At 44.2% G+C, this 23,385-nt stretch overlaps 1 protein-coding gene across 1 annotated transcript in view; it reads right to left on the bottom strand.

Annotated features, from left to right (window-relative positions):
• Positions 1-365: 365 nt before the first annotated feature.
• RGS9 (regulator of G protein signaling 9) overlaps positions 366-23,385 on the bottom strand; it is a 67,202-nt gene continuing 44,182 nt past the window's right edge. The window contains exons 13-19 of the mRNA XM_066616904.1: positions 22,972-23,087; positions 22,292-22,379; positions 18,883-19,021; positions 17,295-17,380; positions 13,825-13,942; positions 3,486-3,994; positions 366-537 (exon numbers count right to left, since the gene is read on the bottom strand). Of these exons, the coding sequence (XP_066473001.1) occupies positions 381-537; positions 3,486-3,994; positions 13,825-13,942; positions 17,295-17,380; positions 18,883-19,021; positions 22,292-22,379; positions 22,972-23,087 (1,213 nt within the window). The 3' untranslated portion in view covers positions 366-380. The remainder of the gene's footprint in view (positions 538-3,485; positions 3,995-13,824; positions 13,943-17,294; positions 17,381-18,882; positions 19,022-22,291; positions 22,380-22,971; positions 23,088-23,385) is intronic.

Below are 23,385 nucleotides of genomic sequence, written 5' to 3' on the forward strand. Positions count from 1 at the left end.
ATAGAAGCATAATACAGACACAAAATACAATAGTTCCAAAATAGGGACCAAGCCAGAGGGTTTCCGAGGATATAATGGACACAGGGAAAAGTTCTCAAGAAACCTGGAAGGGATGGAATTGGGTTGCCAAAGTCAAGGAGGGAAACAGGCCCAGAGACTTCTTGAATTTCTGAAGTCTGGAAGAAGTATGAATCTGAATTCATTATTTATCACCCGTGTGGCTTGATGCTGGATGATTCTCATTGATTATTCTAATGCACTCCTTCTAACAGCATGCTTCATCCATCAAACTGTAGGTAATTATACCTGTCGATTCAGGGCCGGGAAAAATTTAGCCGTTTTTAAGTAGGTCACATTCGAACAGCCTCAAAGACTGCTTGTTAGGCAGCTTTCCCTTCTTCGCTCAGCTTCTCCCATGGGCAGATCACCTCTTTTGCAGAATCCTTGCAAGCCCAGTGGCTGCTCTCCTCCTCTTCTTCAGAGTCTATTGGGTGGATTTTGCTCTCCAAAGGAGTGTCCATTTTTATCTGGAAGAAGCTGGGGTGCAAAAAGAAAACTCATTACTACTCATTCAGAAAAGGAGCAAGCAAGGGGTCTGGCCTTGAATTTGGCAATCGCAGCAGCATCGACATGGGGCACTAACAACTGCATCCTTCTTCCAGCACTGACTGCTATGGCTGCCCAAGGCTGTTTTAAACCAACCAAAGGACACAGAATTGCAAAGCAATGGCTCACGTTCTGATCCTAAAGGCATTACTTGGAAGTCCCACTGATGATAATAAGACTTGCTTCCATGCTAAGGATGTCGGATTGGGGCGGTTGGCAAATTGAGCCGCAACCACTTACGCATTCCCTTGGGCCTCATTACTCAAAGTGGACCATCTTGCTTCCAGACACTGAGAGAGAAGTGAACGCCGATGGGCCAGCATGATATCAAAGTCATGAGAATGTCTCAGCCTTGATGGGAGGTTATGGAGCAGTCATTACTGTGACTTTGAAGAAGAAAAAGAGAGCTCCTGGTAGGTTCCTCTCCCCTCTTCCCAGTGATGCTCCTTGAGGCAGAACTTGAATCAGGACTTAGCAGGCCTCAGTCCCTGTATCTGATTGCGATGCCAAAAGGCTTAGCGCAAAATGTGGAAAGAGAATGCGTCTGAGGTTGATCCCTGGCCTGGTCCTGACAAAAACATTTTTAACATTGTGCTTATTTTGAAAGACCTTTAAAGCAGACGGCTGATGTGACTGATGCCCACTGATATTGAGGGGTATTGTTTACTGTTTTGCAGCCATGGAGATGCTCTTGTCAGGTCTTTAATTTCTAATGAGGTTTTTATTTTTTTTCCTCATTTGGTATTGTTTTAAATTGGTTGCAGTGCACTTCAATGCATGCTTCTTGGGAAGTAAGTCTCGCTGTATCCAATGGCATTTATTTCCCAGTAGATGTCCACAGGAATTCCATGCCTTGGACTGCTTCATACGGATGAATATAAGTCAGTTTAAGGTTTGCATTGGGCATAAGGGCAGGATATAAATTGCATAATAAATATGCTTTTTGTATTTGCGATGGGAGAACTACGTCTACCTAAATGTAGCATTAAAACAGGTTTGGATGTTAAACATGAATCTACCCTTGAATTAATTGCAGACCTACCATTAGGTCCATTGGGGCAAAAGCCCCAGGTATGAGGCGCTAGGACCCCGGGGGCGGAAACTGTGCTTCCAGTTTTCTGGAAGCACAGTTTAAAGCGTCAGGGAACCTCACAGATGCAGGTGGAGGTTGCACAAGGCTCCATGAGCCTCAGGTGAGTAGGGGGGTGGATTTCTGCATGGGGGGGCAGTGGTAGCCTGCAGGGGGGCGCCATCATGGACCTTTGCCCTGGGTGCGGGGATGGGGAGGTCTGCTGCTGCCTTGACTCAGCATTGCAACCAGTTCCTACACATCTCTTATGTTGTGGTGTTTGCACATCTGACTTTTCAGAACACCAGGCAAGGATTCTGGTTAGAGGATGTGGTCTTCTTGGCAAGCTTCACAGCCAACCTGATGGTGGCTGGTACTTTCTAAATATCAAGTCCTTCCCAAGGACCCAGGATATCTAGAGGTACTTGGATAATATATGTGCAGTTATGAGTAAAGTTGCTCTTTGCAGCACTTATGTGGTTATTTCATTTTCACCTAAGGTGTGCAAGTGTTTTTCCAAGTTTTGGGAATATCATCATTATACTTAATTACAGCCTGTGCTGGGTTGGTTATAGTCAGGCATGAACACAGTGCCAGCACGTTTCGTACCCTATTCCCCTTTCCAGGCCTGAACTACCAACACAGATCCACTTAGACTTGCTCCAGTGATTTTGCTGGTGCAGGTCTGAGTAGATCCATTATACAGGCTGGGGCTTTCCCTGAGGAAAGGGGAAGAACGTCTCTTTACCTCCAGCAGCCAAAAATGCTCCACAGGATACATCACAAGCCTTGCTGCATCAGCACAGTGGGATTTAGTTAGGATTGAAATGCCTGTGTGTGTTGTACACTGTGGAGTAGTAAAATAGCTGTTCTAGACAAAAATGGCTGACATCCTTTGTCTCTCCCTAATACTGAATGTACTTTGGGTTGAGGGTGCTTTACGTGCTTAGTTCAACATGTACCTGCTAAACCTGGGGTGCCCAAACCCCGTCCCTGGGGCCACTTGTGGCCCTCGAGGGCTCCCAATCCAGCCCTCAGGGAGGCCCCAGTCTCCAATGAGCCTCTGGCCCTCCAGAGACTTGCTGGAGCCCATGCTAGCCTGATGCAACTGCTCTCAGCGTGATGGCCAACTGCTCGACCTCTTGCGTGAGCTGTGAAACAAGGGCTCCCTCCACTGCTTGCTGTTTCACATCTGTGATGCAGCAGCAGCAGCAAAGGAAAGGCTGACCTTGCTTTATGCACGGTCTTTTATAGGCCTTCAGCTATTGTAAGACCTTCATTCATTCATATAAGTTCCATCTCTGATATATTCATTTATTTAAATTTATTCAAATTTGAAATGTAAATTAATTCTTCCCCCCCCCCCGGCCCCCAACAGTGTCAGAGAGATGATGTGGCCCTCCTGCCAAAAAGTTTGGACACCCCTGTGCTAAACCAACAGTCTGAGAAATAGAGAAGATACCTTAATAAGATCCAGGTGTTTTTGCAGACTGAAGAGTGTTATTTGTGTCACCTTAATTGAACAGGCCACACCAGGCATTCAATTGCTGTAGTTTTCAATGTGGAATAATGGAGACAGCATATCCAGGAACAAGACCACTATGGGTTTAATCCTAGTGTGTGTACCTTTGTCCAATGCAGAAAAATGGGTGGCTGTTCTGTGAGGCTCTAAGGTGTCTTGTAGTGTTCTGAAATAAGAGGCTCTCACATAGGCAGGCTCCAAGTGAGCACAGCAAGTTGTGGTGGGACATGCCAACTCCATCCACAATAACTCACAAATCATAAGGGAGCAGCGCACAGGGATACTCACTTGGACACTTTTTTGGACTTCTGCTGCAGTTGTTGGTTCAGATCATCCAGGGGCTGCACTTTCCCATGCATCATTGTAGGGCACTTGGGCGAGAGGGTTGCAAACACCGGTGAGTTCAAACATCCCCGTTTCAAGAACCTGCCAAGCGACAGGTTCATCCGGGACTTGGGCAGCAACTTGTTCTCAGAGCTCATAGGGTTCTGGGAGTTGTGGCAGGTGTCTGATTCAGATTCCTTGGTGATCTCTGTGTTTTCAGTGATAGAAGGAAAAGGATTCAAGCTGGACCTCTTGGTATTCCCATTCCCATCCATTCTAGAGGTGTTGTCTAAGGCTATGCTGATAGGTGAGGGGTAGCTAATGCTGTTTGGCAGGGTGTTGCGCCTGGAGCACCAAAGAGGAAGGTCACTCAGGGCATGGCAGGAAGAAGAGGGAGCATTGGAAGGAGATGGAGGATCACAGGTACCAGTGTAAACAGCCAGGTGGGGAACTGGAGTGGTAAACTGGCATAGCTGCAGGAAATAAAAGGAGAATATTTATATCCTAGAACATGGCATGTGATTCCTTAGGAACACCAGGTTCCCATTACAGCAAAACTTTGCACTTTCATCTGGTTAGGGACTAGAGCATGGATGAAAGTCAAAAATGGATGAATGTCAAGAGCATAGTAGACTTATTTAGCTTGTAAGTTTATTTCGGCAGGTGAAATATGTTAATAACTACATAAGACATACAGACTTGTGTGAAACCTAAATAGACAAAAATAAATGAAACATAAACATAAGAATGTTGATGAATGTCACGGAATGTTGGATGAAATGGGATTAAAGGAATCCATAGTGATGAAATTCGTAATTGAAAATGGCTAAAAGAGCAAAGTGATGAAAGTCAAGTGGATGAAAGTCAAGACAGTGCTGTACAAAGCTACTCCCTGGCTCCTGCCTATGGGTCCCATCCTATCCAATTTCCCAGTGTTGTCATGGTGCACTGCATCCTGTGGTAGGGAGGCACTCACAGAGGCCTCCTCGAGGTGTGGGAACATTTGTTCCCTTATCTAGGGGCTACACTGCAGCTGCGCCGGTGCTGGAAAGTTGGATAGGATTGGGTCCTATGTCACTATATGCCCCTTAATGTGGTAGATTAAATACTGTGCTGTTGCATAGCAGAGATCGGCTGTTGCTTTCATGCTCTGAATAAACATGTATAGGATTGTGCTCTAAAGCAAGGAAATTCAACACCAAATGACAAGGATTAACCTGTTGATGGGATGAATGTGTGATGACACATGCCAGGGGTGATGACAACCACCAGGTTCTCCTCAGAGGGAGTGTTCACTCCCTTCCCCCAGCCAGACAGCAGCTAGTGGCAATGGATCTTCTCAGCTCTGCACCCTCCCTTCACTCTGTTTCACCCACTCTCCGCCTCCTTTCCCCGCCCCAAAAACACTCACTGCTGGCCAGTGCTGCAGGAGCATCAACCTCCTGGTGCTGAGTTGCAGTGCTACTGGTGCTGCCCCAGCACTGTCGCTTCTTACTCCCTGGGTGCTGTAAACATGCTTTATGGCATGTTTACAACACCCAGAGCCAGCGCTGAGCAGCAGCGCCAGTGGTAACAGAGCTCAGGGCTCCCAATCAGCTTATAGTATAGACTCATTAACAAATGGTTCAAGCAGCTTCTTCATGAGGAAGCTGTTTGAACCATCCACTAGCAAGGCTAAGCCATACCTATGAAACCAGAAGTGACAGGGCAAAACTATTGCTGTTTTTGAAATCTAGACATGATCAGGCAAAACGGATGCCATTTTTGGAATAGGTAACCCAAATACATCCAAGAATGTGTCTAATTTTTAAGACAGCAAAATGTGCATTAGCCTGTGAAATCAGTCGGGCCCATTTTTATTGAGGGGTACTGTACTCAGAAGTAAGGGTCCAATTGTTTTCTGAGGGCAAAATCCTAACCAGGTCTACTCAGAAGTAAGTCCTATTTTGTCAATGTGTGGTTAGGATTGCAGCCTGAGGTCATTTGGGTTCCAGTACAATATATTACTGTAAAAGAAAATACTAAAGACTTTTTTTAAAACAATGAATAGTCACTTTTGTTAATTCAGTTCCAAGTCATCTCATACTTCCCTCACTATTTGAAAGGCACCCATATTAAGATTTTCTGCTATGCACAATTATTTTAATCCAGTGGTTCCCAAACAGGTGGGTTGCAACCCACCAGGAGAACCAGAAGCAGGGCATTTCCCGTTAAGGGGAGTGGCCCTGCTCCTAAGGCAGTAACAGCACCACAGGGATCACTGTGCTGCTGCTTCCAAGGGGCTTTCCTACTTCCCTAGGGAGGTCCTGGAGGATTGCAGCCCCCTCTGATCTCCTCCATGGCTGTGTAAACCACTGTTATCTCCGATCTAAAGCTACTTCCTATTTTTGTGGGAAAGCAAAAAGTAATGTTAAATTGGAGATAAAGGCTTTTATCAGAGGAGATTGGAGTGGGCTGCGAGCCTCCAGGATTCTGCAGGAGTCCTGCGCTGCCCCCCCCTCCCAGTAAGTAGAAAAGCCCCTTGGAAGTGGCAGCATTGCAATCCCTGTCACTGCCATCAGAGCAAAGCCACTTCCCTTAAGGGCTGTTGGAGCAGGGCCACCCTCCTTAAGACATGGAGGAGGGGGCTGTGAGCCTCCAGGACCATGCAGGAGGCCAGCACTATGCCCCAGCTAAGAAAAAAGCCCCTTGGAAGCAGCAGCACTGTGTTCCTTGCAGTGCTGTTGCTGCCCCCCTTCTCCACCCCCTCCCTTGCAAACACTTACCTGGTTCCCAGCTCCCCTGTAGGAGTATGGGAACCACTGCTTTAACTGATTTGTTAATTGATTAATCCAGTGTTATTCAAACTGTGCAGCACACTCTTTAGGGAGGCACCAGGAACTGAAAGGGGAGATGCAGCTATACAGTCACACCCCTGGGCAGAATATGAGCCCCATCTTCTGACTATCATCTGTGCTTTTTTTTCAAGCAGAAGAAAGGGGAGTTGCTCAGCTGCTCCCTCCAAGAGTGACTTCGAGAGTGGCTGCTGCCGCCCCGCCCTCTTCTCCCTCCACTTGGAGGCTTCTGTGTTTGCTGCATGTTGTTTCCAAAGCTCTTCCACTCCAACCCCCACCTGGCAAGTACCAAGCATGCTCAGCTTGCAGTCCTTAGCCCTCACTGACCATCAGAAAGAAACCCTCCTTGATCCTTGTCTGGTTGGTTCCGAGTTCCCAGCCTGGGATCGCTTCTCATCAAAGTGAAATCTCTCTTTTCAACCTCTCCCTCTTCCACTCCCTCCTTTCAGTCTCCAAACCTTCCCACTTTCCTCCCCCTCCCCAAATAAAACGATTTCTATTTTACCAGCACCAGGGGTCTTAAAGTTGTTTTTATGCAGTTGGCAAAGGGGGGGGGGAGAGAGAAACACACACTTTACTTGGCCAGGAGCAGAAAAAAGGTACTGTTTTTAAAGTGATTTATTAATCTTGTTGTTTGACTGAAGAGGAGAGGGAGCACGCCAGATAACCTGCAAGGCCTCCTGGGAATTGTAGTTAAGAACATAAGAACAGCCCCACTGGATCAGGCCATAGGCCCATCTAATCCAGCTTCCTGTATCTCACAGCGGCCCACCAAATGCCCCAGGGAGCACACCAGATAACAAGAGACCTCATCCTGGTGCCCTCCCTTGCATCTGGCATTCTGACATAATCCATTTCTAAAATCAGGAGGTTGCGCATACACATCATGGCTAGTACCCCATAATGGATTTTTCCTCCAGAAACTTGTCCAATCCTCTTTTAAAGGTGTCTAGGCTAGACGCCAGCACCACATCCTGTGGCAAGGAGTTCCACAGACCAACCACATGCTGAGTAAAGAAATATTTTCTTTTGTCAGTCCTAACCCGCCCAACACTCAATTTTAGTGGATGTCCCCTGGTTCTGGTATTATGTGAGAGTGTAAAGAGCATCTCCCTATCCACTCTGTCCATCCCCTGCATAATTTTGTAATTGACTCTAATGGGACTTACTTCTGAGTAGGCATGCATAGGATTGGGCTGTGCATCTCCTAGTATAGGAGACAAATCAGCTTCCTAACCAAACCCTTATCAGCTCTGATATATTTTCATGGTCTATTTTTGTTTTCCTCACCAGCTGCTAGAAAAATTTAATTTCATTAAATTAATCTCAGAAGCTAAGCAGGGTCAGGCCTGGTTTGTACTTGGATGGGAGACCGCATGGGAATACCGGGTGCTGTAGTCTTCTTATGTTCTTATGCTTATACCATAGTCTTTCGAGACTGAAGGTTGCCAACCAATAAAGGGTTCAATCCTATCCAAGGAGAATGGGAGAAATGACTAGTTGGATTGGGGTCCACAGGGGTGTGTATGTGTGAAATGTTGGTCAGACTGGTTGTTCACAAAGTTCATTTGATAAAACAATTCTATTGGTATGCTTACAAAGTTAAAAAAATGAGTCTTCCTGGACCAGACAAAAACTACCTACTCCCGCATCCTGTCTCCAACAGTGATCAGCAGCTGATCATTTATAAAGCATGTATATTGCTGTGTATTAATATATTTTTAAGATCTGCATTTAATTAATGATATGATTAATATAATTAATATAGTTAATATATATTTTAATATTTACTATTATATTATAATAAATATATTGTAACATTATATTTAATATAGTTAATATTTCTGGCCTTCCTGTTTAATGATGTCACTTCCAACCCTCAGGAACATGATGGGGAGTCATGGCCAACAGCCATGGGGGTGAAGGGAGCCACTGGCTGGAAAAGTTTGAGTACCACTGGATTAATCAGTCAAAAAACACTGGAACATTATTTAGTTCATCAGTTTCATTGCTTTGTTATTCTTCCTGGTTTCCTGTAGATACATCTTTTAAAAGAGCAAATATTCTAAAATATGTGCACATCATCAGTGTATCTAATAGCAGGCTAAAAGATGCTAGTATATTTTAATTATTTTCCTACTAATTCCAAACACATTTGCCTTTTTCCCCACAGCTATCGCACACTGAGGCCTGGTTCACATGTTCATAAGTCAATTGCTAGAACCTGTTTAGGCCAGGTCTGTGCACGTGGCTGTGGGTGCACATACGATATCATGTATGATGGAGACAGATGACATACATTCAAGGCCTCTCCATTCCTTTTGAAGTAAAAGACTAGTGAGAATTAGACATGCCTGTGCATGTGTATGCACATTTGCAATGAAAATGTGGTAAGCACCCCACTATACACAGAGAATTGCCTCATTACTTTGGGACAGCTAAAAGAGCATGTAGCAAACACCAGTTCTGACTATAGACCACAGGTGAAGAATGTGCAGCAAAAAAGAGAAGAGATATTCCACTGAGCTGTGACAAAATGAAACCATTGCATTTAACTTCTTTCGTTACTGTATGTATTGCAGAAGCAAGCACAGACTTTGCGGTTACTTTGTGATAGTTGATGGAATCATTTTTCAGTCATGAGATGAGGTGACTTTCAAGCAGTCACACATTTGGAGGGGAGAAGCAAGTGATATGTTTTACTTTTGAATGAGTTTACTGTTGTGCGCCTGTAGCTATCACACTGCACCTCAAGCAATCTGATTTGAATATTGTATCTTTGCCTGTGGGGTAAGGAAGCACGTACTGAACCTCACTTATTTTTTCCCCCCAACAAGCCTTTGATTCCATGCACACCTACTTTGGAGAAGATCCTATTCTGCTCACTAGGACTTACTCCAAAGTAAATGTGCACAGACTCAGACTGTATATATTTTGGGTTAGGGTGCAAATTAGGAGCTCCTGGAATCAATTATGTACTGTTATTGTGATACATACAACTGATGAAATTATGTTAGCTACACTTTTAGAAAGTGGTACTTTGTGATCAAAGAAACAGCAAAGCTTAAAGTTGATACAAAGATGCTTACGTAATTCTGCACTGTGTTACATTATGGTTTTTCAAGTTCTCCTGAAACATTTCACATTATGGTTCCACATATTGTCATTGTTTTACCTCCCGCCCCCCCTTTTAAAAGAAAACCTATTCAAAATGTCAAACCAAAGTGATAAAGGCAGCAGAATGGACAAATTAAACTCATACAGCAAGGAGACAAAGACAAAGGAGATAAGCAAAATGATCTTTTCACTTTCTATTTTATTTGACCAGAGGGTATAAAGAAAATAAAATATGACAAAACTGAGTGAGAAAGAAATGAGGGCAGCATTCTGCAATCCCAGGGGAAGACCATTGTTTCTCAGGTAACAAGAAGTGGTTCAATTCATCTTGGGCATTTAACAGAAAATGAAAAGCAATGAAATCATACAAGGATGTTGACAGTGTTTAATGTGCACACAGCCACAAATGGAAGACAATATGAGACTGGAGGCTAACCCCAGGCTTACATCTGTGTTCGACCACCACATCAGCTCCAGAGAAAACCCAGCATCTCAGTACACAGTTTGAAAAGCTCTGCTTTAGTCTATTCTGTTGTTCCCATGCTGGCCTTTGCGAAACAAGGAGACAGAATTAGATAGAAGTTGTTTCTTAATTTTAACTAGTCTCCATAGTTTCATTTTCAAACTTCACAGCTTAGTGGAGTTCTGCTTATAGAAGAAATGCTTTCATTTATAGCAGTGCTCCTGGGCTACATTCAGACGTTTTTGTATCTAATAGAAGTTATCACACCTAAACTGCTTTAAGATCACATTCTTGGTATTCTTTTTCATGGTCTTCCCGACTGTGATATTCTCATTCTGTCAGTATCACAGTGATTCCCAACGTTTTTTTTGTGGTATTTTGCAAGAGAAATGATGAAATGAAGTGACATGGCAGACAGCACTGTAAGTAATCTCAAACAGAAATTGATCAAATGACAGAGCTGGAAACAGTATAATTGAACTAACCTAATGGAGAAAGAGTGAGTTGGTGGCAAGCTAGAAAGAAATTACATGATCCCCACTTCTAGCTGTACATTAATTCCTGGAATATTTGAAACAGTTCTTGACCCAGACCAACTAGGCGTTGAACACTTAATTAAAGACTGATCCTGCCAGTCACCTTTTTTTTTAGGCAAGCATTTAGGTCTTGGCTCTGCTCATGATGGAGGCAAGAGGAGGTCTGTTTGTTTCTACAGTTCTAATTGTTACTGTTCAGAGTGGTTTGACTTGTACTTGTCCCCAGTCCACGTGGCCAGTGTAGAGCTGGCATGGAGTATGCATTCCACTTCTGAAAGTGGATCCCAAAGAAAAGAACCCTACCTGGCAGACCAGGGCCTAGCTATGGATCTCTGGTCAACTATTTAAAGACTGCAAAACTAGAAAACATTATATAGGAGAGTGCAGAGGCCCTTAACATATATTGCAATCTTATGCATGTTTCTTCAAAAGTCCCACAGTTCAGTGGGGCTCACTGCCAGGAACATATGCACAGCATTGCAATTCTAGAGAATAAAATACATACCCTGCATTACAAACAGTCTGCCCTGGCAAATGTGTTTCTGCTGCCAAAGTTTTCTATCTCCATGTAGCTATTGCTGTTTCTATAAGCATATACAGTACATTCAAGGCCAATTTTGACAACCCCTTTTATGACGGGATGAGAAAAACCTTCCTGTGTTGATCTCAGTTCATGGCATGTAACTTTACATCACACACCAGATGGCAACCTGTTCAACATGAGCTGGGAGCATCAGGTTGGCTGCTTCTTTAACCACCACACAATTATAGTAATAATGAATTGTAGGACCTACCCAAGATAACGGTATAGTACAGAAAGAATGTTAGGAAGGCTCCTTGCTCTTCCCACTCATCTCAATCTTTGCACTCCGGCAATTCCATAAGAATGTAAGAAAAGCCCTGCTGGAAGAGGCCAAAGGCCAACATCCTGTCTCCCACTGCAGCCTACCAACTGCATCTGGGAATCCCAGGAAAGAGGACATAGTTCTCTCCTGCCATTGCTCCTCTGAACTGCCACTTAACTTGGAGGTAGCACACGGCCATAATGACTAGCAGCCATTGAATCTGTCCTCCATGAATTTGATGTTTCCCTACATACTCTTTAAAGACTTGGGCTCCCAGTTTTGGGATACTGTTCTACAGGCAGTGGGAGCAGTGGGAGCAAGTGAGCAGAGGCTGCATTCCCAGCCACTTCCTGCAAAAAGTTTTTTCTAGAGAAAAAAACCCCAAAACTTTTTGCAAGCTGGGGTAGCGAATGAAGCCTCTGCCTACTCGTTTCCCTTGCTCTGGGGGGGCCACTGCAACTTGTCGGGGTGAATAGGAGGGGGGCTGGGGGAGAGGCAGTAGAGCAAAGAGGTTGCAAGCAGCTGTGGGGAGGTAGGGTTTACCCATTTTTTTTAAACACAGGAAGTGACGTCACTTGTGATGTCACTTCCGGTGAACACATCACTTCTGGGGACCACATCTGGAGTTCAGCCCTCAGCAGGTGCCATAAATCTGATGTGGCCCTCAGGATGAAATGAGATTGACACCCCTGCTCTGTTTTGATTATTTTGATTTGATTATTTTGATTAGTCATAAATGATAACCTTGAACATCATATCAATCAACAGCAAAACCCTTCATTCCATTCTTACAGTCACTAATACTGATTAGAATCTAATGGCTCAATCCTATTGAAAGCCTGTGCTGGCAGAACATGTGTTCAGCAGTGTGGCTGCCACAAAAGCACTATAAAGTGCTTTGCCACAGCACAGGGCCCATGTGCAGTAGTGGGAAAGCCAGAGCCTTCCCGATGGTTCTAGCAAAGTGAAAGAGGCCTGCCAAAGCAGGTAAATTCAGGGCAAAGGTGGGGCAAGGTGGGGCGGGGGATGAAAAGGGAGGGGAAGGGCAGAATGGGGAAGAGATGGGGTGGCATGTGGGCTGATCGGATCTGGGAGGGTGCGAGATTGGCAGCATTGGCACACACCAAAGCCCTAAGCCCTTTGTGGGCCTGATTCACTTGAATGGTTCAATGTGGACTTGCTAGCACAGGTTTGAATTCACCCATTACAGCTGCTGGGGCTTACCCGAGGGCAAGGGGACAAATGTTCGTTTATCCAGAGGAGATTTCAAGAAGCAAAAAGTCCCCTGCAGGATGCAGCATAACCTGCACCAATGCCACTGCATCACTGTGAGTTATTCACAAGCATGCCCCCAGGAGGAAGACAAATAACTTGAAAGAGTTGAATACTACCAAGTTCAATAGTTACCAAGTCTAACATGTATTAAGTAAAGTATTTAGAGTACAGGTGGTGCCTGATCAACTATGGATTTTTCTATCTGTAGACCTGACTCAACAGGGGTTCCTCAACCTGTGTTAAGCCCTGACCAGGACCAACCTGAACCCTCCAAATGCTACTGGAGCAGTGCTCCAGTTGTGTCTGGAGGATGTTCCAAGTGCTGGGGAGGTTGCACTGACTTCCTTGGCCTTAGAAAGCTTTCTGAGGGCTGGGGAGGCAGTGCGCAACCTCCCTAGCCCTCAGAATGCCTTCCAATGGCTAAAAATAGTTACTTACAGCCTCCCCAACCTTCACAAAGCCTTCTAAGGCCCTCTGAACCCGACCATAGCACTGCTCCAGTTGCATTCGGAGGGTTGGGTGCCAAGACCCAGTGATTTGATTATCTGCAGGTTTCAGCATTGGCGGGAGTTCTGGCAATGGAACCCTCACGGATGCCGAGGCACAAATGTATACACCCTTATCTCCACTACCCTTCCTCCATTGTTTCTTAACACTACCAGAACTGTTCTGCTTCAGTTGGGCAAGAACCTCAAAGCAATGAGCGGATTCTATAGCTAGAAACCTAATTCAGTTCTGCCTTGTCTCTTGCAGCATAATTTTTCAGCCTTTTCCTCCACTGCTTGCCGGCAGTGAGAGAGGAGGCAGCCAGTTGCCATGGTATCTAGATTTCTGAATTTGTTATCTGGGAGCAACGTTTCAGGCAGTTTATAGAAAACATTGTTTCCTTGGCTTGTAAAACTAGCCCATTTGATATGGGGAAAGTCACTATGAAACCCACAATGCGACGCTTTTGCCATCTGTATTCTGTGATTCTATCGGCAATCACTTATAAAGTGACACTACTCTGGATGCCATGGCAACAACTACTGTGGAGTACACAGGGAGGAAGAACTGGATCACTAATGATGAAGTACCACTGGCACCTGCAGGCAGAGGGAGGAAATGCAGTCTAAACTCAGCCAGCATCCAGTTTGGCCTTCTCCCTGCAACATGTTTTACAACCTCTGGGCCCTACTTAGCAGGCGGAGCCTCCTGCTTCAGCTGGCTCCTACGATCCAGCTTGCTCATAACCTGGGTGATGTCCACAGCGTTTGCTGCTTCCTTAGCCTTGGCTTCTTCTTCTAGTTGCCTTAAGATGACAGGACTGGGGCTGGAACGGAGGACTTTGCGAGCAAATGGATTATTAGAGCTAAAGGGAAACAGAAAGAGAGGGTTAAAGACTGAGAGTTACTGTAAATAATGACAGTGAAAATATCTTTGATAGGAAAAGCTGAGAATAAGAACCCCAAGATAGCAAACGCTGAATGCTGGCTGACCAAGAAAATCAAGCCTTCCGTTTCTTCCCTGTGCAGTAAGATGAAGCCCCTTCCTAAGGTGTGATTACTGATTCTACAGACCTGCATTTCTAGAGCCCAAGCAAATAAATCAGATCCTGATCATAAGTCCCGTAAGAATTCTGAAGTGGATGAGTTCTCTCTTCAAAACCTGTCGGGGCACGCCTAAAAAAAGGGTAAAATCTTGGGTAGACAACTGGCAACTTGGGCATAAGGCAATCCTATACCCACTTTATTAGGCGTAAGCCCCATTAGACACAATGGGAATAGACATGCATAGGATTGGGCTGTATGTTTTATACAATGCCAGTATACAGGTGGGCCTCGTGTCCATGGTTTCACTTAACTGCAAATGCAGGTGGGCCCCCAGTGCTTCCCGCACCCTTCACAGGCAATGGAAGCTGTGCTCCCCTCTCCTCTAGAGGGTCTTCTAAGCCCCACAGAAGCTGTGCATGTCTGCCTGCAGACTCTGCAGGTCTCAGAATGGCCATTTAGATCCAAAAATGTCATTTCCAATATTTACATAAAACTGGAACTGATGTTTTTATACCTTTAAAAGGCATTAGGAGACCTGGGGAGCCCCTCTGGAGGGCAGGAGGTTGTCCCTAGTATCCACTAATTCAGGAATCCGCAGGGGTTCTGCAATGGAACCCCCGTGGATACCGGAGCATACCTGTATATAAAAGCACAGGAGGCAGTGAAAAGGTTTATTTATTTAAAATATTTATATGACGCAAGCTATGTTATGTAGATGTATATGCGGCGAACTATACATAAAGCCATCTGTGAGTTTCAGAGGACATTACCTTTTTCATCTCCCACTGAGAGAATTTAGATCCCCATTGGGAATGCGAGTCTTGTGTCTTCCTCAGCTAGTGAGAATTCAGAGTTACCTTTGTAGGATTTGTCTAGACACAAAATTGCTATAGTAATCAAGACCAGATTAAACATGTGAGGCATAATCTGGAGTGTTTTACATCCCTCTGTTGAACCACACTTTATGTGACAGTTGTGTCTGTTGTAGGAATGTTTTTTTAATTAAGCATGTAAAGTGTGCAGAGCAGGTGCATGTGTTTAAATATGCAATGGACACATGTTTAGGACATGCAGGCAGTCGGAGTTTCCCAAGTGTGTGTGCCTGAATCTCATTCACAGCACTGGTGAATTTTGCTATTTCCAGTTAAACTGGAGTAATGTGCCTGCCACAGAAGGCATAATTATCTGGAATAATTTCACTGATTTTGGTGGGAGTGCTGAATTTTTTTTCAGCCAATTGATGTTACTGTCTTAAAATAAGGCAGCTGGTTCCTTCCTCTTCTGGTGTATATTAAGAAAGCAGGGAGATTTCTAGATTTTATTTATTCCCAGTGAGGCTCCAACTGAGTTCTCACAAAGGAAGTTGCATATGCCTATTCAAAAATGTCACCAAGGTATTTACTTTATATCATATAGTAAATATGGAGCATAATTATAATGGAATAGCTGATGGGAAATTCTGTGAGCATAGAACATCTTTAGCCATCATTTCTCCAAGTCACTTACCTTCTTACTCAGGTTCAGAAATAAAATATGCAAAAACCCACGTGGTCATTTTCCATAGAATAAGCACACACTGAGATACAAAACCTATACAGTTTTCCTAATCTGTGAAACTCCCATGGGTTGTTTTGCCATGGAATATTCAAGTACCTATTTTCAATTTTTATCCCATGAGTTCCTATTTTTCCATGTGGGCTCTGAAAATATGGTTGCAAAATCTGTGTGGTTTTTGATAGCCATGGATTTTGAATCCATGGAGGTGGTGAGGCAGTATCCTATACTGGCTTCCAGCAGAGTCCTCCTCCATCACAGTTCATCCTCTCTGTTTTCAGCTTTAAAGAGCAGCTGTCTCTGCTCCCTGGCTTGTGGCAAGCAGGAGAGTCAGCAGCCAAAGTGGCATTTGCTGTATGAATCTGGTTGGGATGGGGGGGGGGGAGATGAGAGGAAAGGGGAAGGACACCTTTAAAACAGCCAATGAAGCCCCCCCTCTCTCAAACCACCATCTTGTTAACACTTCAATCCTCTTCCCGCTAGAGGGGGGGGGAGGTAATGTGGGTTCTTCTGTTTATATTGCTTTATTTATGACTACTAAGAAATAAACAGCCCATATATCCTACTGTCACTGGCAAGAGCAGGACATTTACTGCTTTTAGAAGGGCAAAACCTATGAAGGAAGCTTCCACCCCTTTTGGCAGGCAAGTGCTGCTGGGATACATGCTGACATAAGAACTGTTCCAAAGGATGACTAGCAGCAGGGGAAGAGGGACTAGTGCAGCATTTAATATGAAGAAACCCCTGGATTGTACTAAACACATGGTCACAAATCCCTCATGGATGGAAACTCATAGATGGAGAATGGGGAGCTACTCTCAGCATTAGCTCTATCTGTATTATGAGAGCAACTCATAGCCAGTTACCCATCAAAAAGCCAGAATAACCATCTAATATTTTAGATGGTTAAGAACATAAGAACAGCCCCACTGGATCAGGCCATAGGCCCATCTAGTCCAGCTTCCTGAATCTCACAGCAGCCCACCAAATGCCCCAGGGAGCACACCAGATAACAAGAGACCTGCACCCTACTGATACTGCAAGTGAAGCTCTTTGGGCTGCATAAATACAATACTAGATGCTATAATTATGACTTCTAATGCTACTCTTGTATTCCATTAAATCAGTCTTTGGAGTCTTTAGACCGACTCACGCAAGGCTGTTTTCCATGACAATTCACCTAAGGTTCCAGCTGTTGCTGTCCAGCTAAGGCTTACTCTAAAGTCCCGCCAAGAAAGATACACACAAATGCCCCATTGGCATGGCTGCAACTGACCACAGTATCTGTAAGCAGTTGTTCAAGCAGAATGTTTCTCCTCAATGGCCAACCCTACTTCTTCCTGGAAAAAAGCATCTGCAAACTGTACCTTTGTCCATGGACTGCAACATAAAAATCATGGAACTATTGCTTCCTGGTATATCATGCACTCTCCAGATCACTTCAAAAGAGGGTTATCAGCCTTTAAACCTAACATTTTTTTTATCAAAGACAGACCTGCTTTGAATTAAGCAAATATCTAATCATAGTTATTTTAGTTCAGGCCTTGGCACTTCGTTTTTATTGCCCTAATTTAAACCAATAGCAAATAGCTCATAATTAAACCCCATCCCACTTGCCTTTTCTTCACTGCCTCTAGTGGTTCAACTGCCTTGGACAATATTTCTTTGTATATCGGAGACTTTAAGTAGCGACCATAGGAATCCTACTGGTGGAAAGAAAAGAGAAACTGGTAGTTATGAATTAAAACAGTCTAATTAAAATGATCTCTGCTTACAGCAGTTCAGGACTCAAAGCAGCTGGGATTGGGGAGAGGGTAGAGAAAGAGGATAAAACAATCTCAACCAGCTGCTCAAGAACCTCTCTTCATATTAAATATGCACTATGACAACTACTAGTTACATTAATACCCATGTGATTGGAATTCACAACAAAGCTGGAGCCAATGAAGTCATTTTTTCAGACACCATGACATCCAATAAATCCACCTCTCTTCACCATGTCCGCAATCCAGTTCTGTCTGCTTTTTAATTCAAAAAGACAGAAATGCAATGATGCATTTCTCATTTCTTCTAGTCTGGCTCTTAACGCCATCTCCTTAACACCTTTCCTTCACTCAAAGTTTTGCTTCTGCTACTATTGATCTTTCTTCCTTGCTCTGCATCAACATACAATGACTGTGCGCTGATGCTAAATTGATCTGCCCCTCCTTCTAGACCAACTGGAAGGAGGCTCAGCACTGCAGACTCAACTTTGAATAAAGCGGAGGAGGCTGAGAGAAGGCAAGGCGGCACATGGAGAAAGACGTGCCTCAGTGCAGGGGGAGACTGAGCTTCTGTGACTCTAATCTGGCAATGGGAGCAGCAGAAGGAAGCACAGCAGGGCAAATGAGGGAAAAGAAGGAGGTAAAGAAGTGTGGTACAGTTTTGTCTTCCTTTCATGCAACAGGGAGAACTCTGGTGAAAAGTACAGGGGCTGAAGCAACAAAAGCCCCAGGCTGACACTACTGATCAGAGATTCTTTGCTCCCATGCTCTGCTTATGCTGCTGCTGGTTCTATTTCTCCTTCACTCCTCATCTGCAACACGAGTAACACTGACTACATCAATATTCTTCCTCCTCTGGAAAGGAGGGAGCTGCACTCCTCCATGCTCTGGGGCCACTACATTTCTGTGGAGGACCAAGGGATCGCTATGGGCAGGAATGCTTTCTACCGGCTTCAACTGGTGTGCCAACTGCAGCTGTTCCTGGAGAAGTCAGACCTGGCCCTAGCTGTCCAGGACCTGGTCACCTTTACATTAGATTTCTGCAATGTGCTCTATATAGGGATGCCCTTTAAAATAGCTTGGAAGCTTCAGCTGGTGCAAAATGCAACTGCGGTAGCTTGCACACAACACCTGTGCTGCATAGACTTCACCAGGTTCCTGACTGCTCCCAGGCTCACTTTATGGTGCTGATTCTTATCTTTAGAGCCCTAAATGGTTTGGAACCAGGGTACATGCAGGATCACCTTCTCCCACATGTGCCCACCCCATAGGCTCAGATCATAATCTAGTTTTGGGTGCCCAGATTTTCAGAAGCTCAGGAGAAGAAAAAAAGTAAGATCTTTTCAGTTGCGACATTGCTCTTTGGAATGTGTGGCAGCTACAATGAAGCTACCTGGATAGTGAGAAAAGATTATTTGGGTTTATAAACAGAAATGACAAACCTTTTTCATGAGCATATAAATATGAGTCTGTGCAGCATCTAAGACATAACGATGGGGGTGCTTTAGGCCTCTCACTGTGATGCCCATAGTGGTTCCATCAATATTGATCCAGCGCCTTGCTCCTGGTGCCAGGAAGGTTCTAAAATTGAGAATAGTACAGGGGAGAAACAACATACACTGTAAAAGAGGGATGGAAAGAACATGTAGATAGTCTTCCAGTTCTTAGATTTGAACTAAATGTTCTCCTATACACCAACAGAACATTTTTTTTGTTCTTTGACACAAACCGATATTGCAAGAGATCCTAGTATCCCAAAACGTTTTCCCCCATGCAAGATCATGTGCTTATATCTAACAATATGCAGGATTAATGTCACTGTGGAGAACCAACACCCACACACTGTAACCATTAAGAGTTAGGACATTCCAACATCTCCTCAATACAAGAAATTTAGATCACGTAGCCAGTAAAATATTCCAGCCTAGTTACATAAAGGAGTTACTCCAGTTTAAACTGGAGTAAAATTCTGATATTGAGAAGTTCTGGGGCACTTGGTTAGGTAAGTAGCATCTACTTGCACTCTTATGCAGTTGTGGACCTCCCATTATATTAGATGGGGCAAATGCCCGAGGTGCAAAGCTCTAGTACACTGCAGAAGCCTCTCTGAGGCTCCCGATAGGGTCGGAAACTGTGCTTCCGGTTTCCTGGAAGCACACTTTATAGCAGTGGTTCTCAAACTCTCTGGGCCAGTAAGTCTTTGCAGGGGCGGGGGGAGGAGGCAGCGGAACAGAGCTGGGGAGGTCCACTGCTGCTCTTATGATGCCTTCATTAGTAACAACTTCCACAGTACTAAAACACAAAGAGCATTAGAGCCCACAAAACCATATGCTTCAATAAGTGTGCTTGTCTGTAAGCACTGCAAAACCCCTGGTTATTCTTAAGATGTGTTTATGTAACCATTCTTCCTACTCTAAAGTGACTTCTTGCAAACCTTATGGCAGACATCCATGTTCAGGTGGGTCATATTGTTGCTTGACATGTTTGTTTGCAAGTGCACTTGATATGGCTACATGCCAGTTGAGCATGATGCAAACCAGTCTCAAGGCATTTTGCTTGGGCTGATGGTAAGGAAGCATCAGATCCTATAGGCCTTCAGAGAAAAGGCTGAACTTCAGTTCATCAGAGCAACATTGGCTTCCCTCTCTAATGTCACTGTACACTCAATCAAAAGCTTATTTTAACTGAGGCACACCCCCTCTCAGCAATTAAGGAGTCCTCTGCTGTACTCTCCTCAGTGTGCAAAACAAGTGAAGGCATCCATCTCCAGTTCATAATCAAAGGCCATGAAGAAACAAACAAAAAATTCTTAATGAGCTCACCTAACAACAGTCTCCATATTGGCCTTTCGAATTTCATGAGCTGGTTCACAGAGTGTGTTCCCCATTGTTTCCACATCCTTGCTGCTACTGCTGCTTGTGGATTGCATGGTGACTGATTGGGGATGCATCAAGCATCCCCATTCCCTTTACTACCCAAGAACCACTGTACCAGCTAGCACCCAGGATAAGTATCAGATGACTCCCTTCTCTTTTCAGCCACTCCCCCTTCTTATCTTGCATCCTTCCTCAAGCACAACTGCAAAATGGCAGCTTAAGCATATGCTGAGTTGCCTCTCAAAGAACTCTGTGAAGAGAAGAAGAAAGTCATCTTGTTCTGGATGACACCTTGTTAGGGCTGCCTCCATTTCATGCACCTGAGAAAGCTGCACAATGCCATGTCAAGAAGGAAAGGGTTTATCAGAGGCTCTCAGGTCAACCAGCTGAGAAACTCCTAATATCACACTTTCAAGGCTGAGACCTAGAATAGCTTAATTAGAAAATTGTCTGCAGTTGTGATTTTCAGGTTGGGAAAGGGTGAGCGAAATTGCATCAGCCATTGTAGAAGTTTTGGGTAACCTAGGGCCTGGATTAGACAGTACATCATCATTTAGGTATGTAGTCTTGTTGCTAGGGCCCTTTACATTCCTCCTACGATGGATCCCTGACAATACTGTTGCTGGGGCCCTGGTTGTCACTATCATGCCAAAAGGCCTGACAGTCACAGACTCTTCCTGTCCCAGGAAAACAATCTTGGCTCCCTTGGTTTGATTCCCTCCCTGGAACCAGTTCAGGCTACTGCCTAGACCTCCTCATGGGTTTGCTTTTCAAACTGTTAACAGCTTCTTCCCCCACCCTCCATCTTTGAACCAGGAGATTGCTGAGTCTTGAAAACCCAGCCTCATGAGCCCTGCAATTCCACAATATTCATCTCAGCAGCTGTGGATTGGTCACCTTGGCCTTCAGCACCCCTGATCATTGGTCCATCAGTTCCCTCTATTTTCTGTGTCTTGATGACATGCTTTGTGTTCCATCCCTTCCTCTTTTGGTGGGTAGTGGTGGTGGTGTGTGTGTGTGTGGAGAGAGTGTGCTGGAGTCTAGTACTCCTTGGTCTATTATCAGTTAAGGGGGAGGCCTAGATTAGTCCCAGGCTCCCTGTAAGGCAGACTCCCCTAACAGTTACTGCAGCTGCTCGAACAGAGGGATTTCAGGATTCCAAAGAAAGCATCAGGGTTCTGTTTGAGAACCTGTATTGCTGACTAAGAGGAGCAGTATGGTGGGAGAGGCAAGTGCTTCCCACCATAAGACAGTAAAGTGTTTTTATGGCCCACCAAGGGGCTCACTCCTTCCCTGTAGCTCTGCTCAGGCTGCAGAAAATAAAGACTCAGCCAGAACTGTGCCATGGCTCACTTTTTGTAGTCTTTATCCCAGACTCTCTTCTACTCCCTTCCTCTCCTGCATAACCTCCAATTCTTTAGCTCCTCATTCCCTTGGATAATCCCCCTGAATTCCCCAAGAGAGTAACATCTTGCTTCCCTTCCTTTCTTCCCTTTGTTTGCTATTATGAGCCCACTTCTCCCTGTAAAAACTTCTTCTTCCTACTTGGAAACTGCTGCTAACTTCAGCTTAGATGTGTGAATGATTGTGGTCAACCTTGCATTGCATTAGCATATCGATTCTATTTCTCAGTTACTGTATTCTTATCTCTGCAATAAAAGCTGTCTGTTGTTGTATCTATAATCTTGCTCCCTCCTCATTTCATGCCAGTCCATTGAGTTGTGCCATGAGCCACTGTACTTGGTCCCTGTATATGCAATACACTTCCCTCTATGTGCATGTTACGTGTATCTTGGCGCATGCCTGGTAACGATATAAAAAAGTCCAATTGAATTAGCATTACATGGATTACCAAAGCTTTAAAATCATGTGAAAGGAACTTTCTAAATTCAACAATTTACAAGCAATACTATCAGAAAGAACAAATGGAGAAAAGACACTAGGAAGATTTTTCTAACATTATACTCGTGCTCACTTGTAAATTTCTTCTGCTTTTTCTTTCACCTTCGATTGGTCTCCATACTTTAGATCATCACAAGCTTCCCAAAATCCCAGATTCTCCCCTGAATGGAAGAGGGAAGATAAAGCGTTCTATACTATAAAATCCTTGTTAGTAAATGTCCTAAAGTGAATTAAATTAATCCTAGAGTGGCTAGATACAAGAGGAAAAACAGAGAACTTTATCAGGTGCAGTTACTCTGCTTGAGAAACTGTCCTTGCCAATTTCTTCGTCTCTACACAAATGTTGGAAGTACATGAACCCCGGGCTCCCTTCCACTTGGTCACTCTGTTTAATTTTCTATTTGTACGTGTCCTTCCAGGTAAAGAGAGATCTACAAAGTTCAAAAGCTTTTTGCAAATCCTTTTGTTATTGTACCCCAAAAATCCTTTTGATGCTGTCTGACTCTGCTTTACAAGTTTGATGTTGTTTTATGTCCAGTACCACTAGATAGCTTTGTACATACTAACTCCAAAGGCAAAAGCTATAACTGACAGCTTTTTTCTTATTGTGACTATACATCACTGTCTCAGATCACCTTACTTACTGTAAAGGAAATAATTTTCTGTAAATGAAATTCATCTCAACTAGACATTAGTGTTTTTCAATACTGCACAGGGAAAGTGAGAGGTGGTAAAGCAAAGTTTCATACTCACCGCTGAACTCTTTCTTCAGGAACAGCTGGAAGCTCTGCCGGCCTTTGGGATCCCTCATCAGCTCACTAAAATTGAAGGCCCATCTTTCCACTCGTGCTTTTGTAGGAATTTCCACCCTACAAAAGTTGAAATAAAAGTAGAGCCATTTCTCTCTGTAATTGGTTCCTGTGAGATTAAAGCTAACCAACTATTCTTGTGTATTAATAGGAAGCAGGAGTCCCTCCCACTATACATACACACATACATCCCAAGTAGGCTGCAATAAGATTTTCCATTGCTTTCCAATATGCCATAATAATAAACTCCTGAGGTCAGGATTTTAAAGTAACTGGCATCATTTTCAATGGCAGTAACATTAAACCCAAGAGTCTGATTCTGCATTCAACTTGCAACATAATTGCAGCACTGACTTGG

This window comes from Tiliqua scincoides, chromosome 2 (assembly GCF_035046505.1).
Source record: "Tiliqua scincoides isolate rTilSci1 chromosome 2, rTilSci1.hap2, whole genome shotgun sequence".
In the NCBI taxonomy this organism is placed as follows: Eukaryota; Metazoa; Chordata; class Lepidosauria; order Squamata; family Scincidae; genus Tiliqua; species Tiliqua scincoides.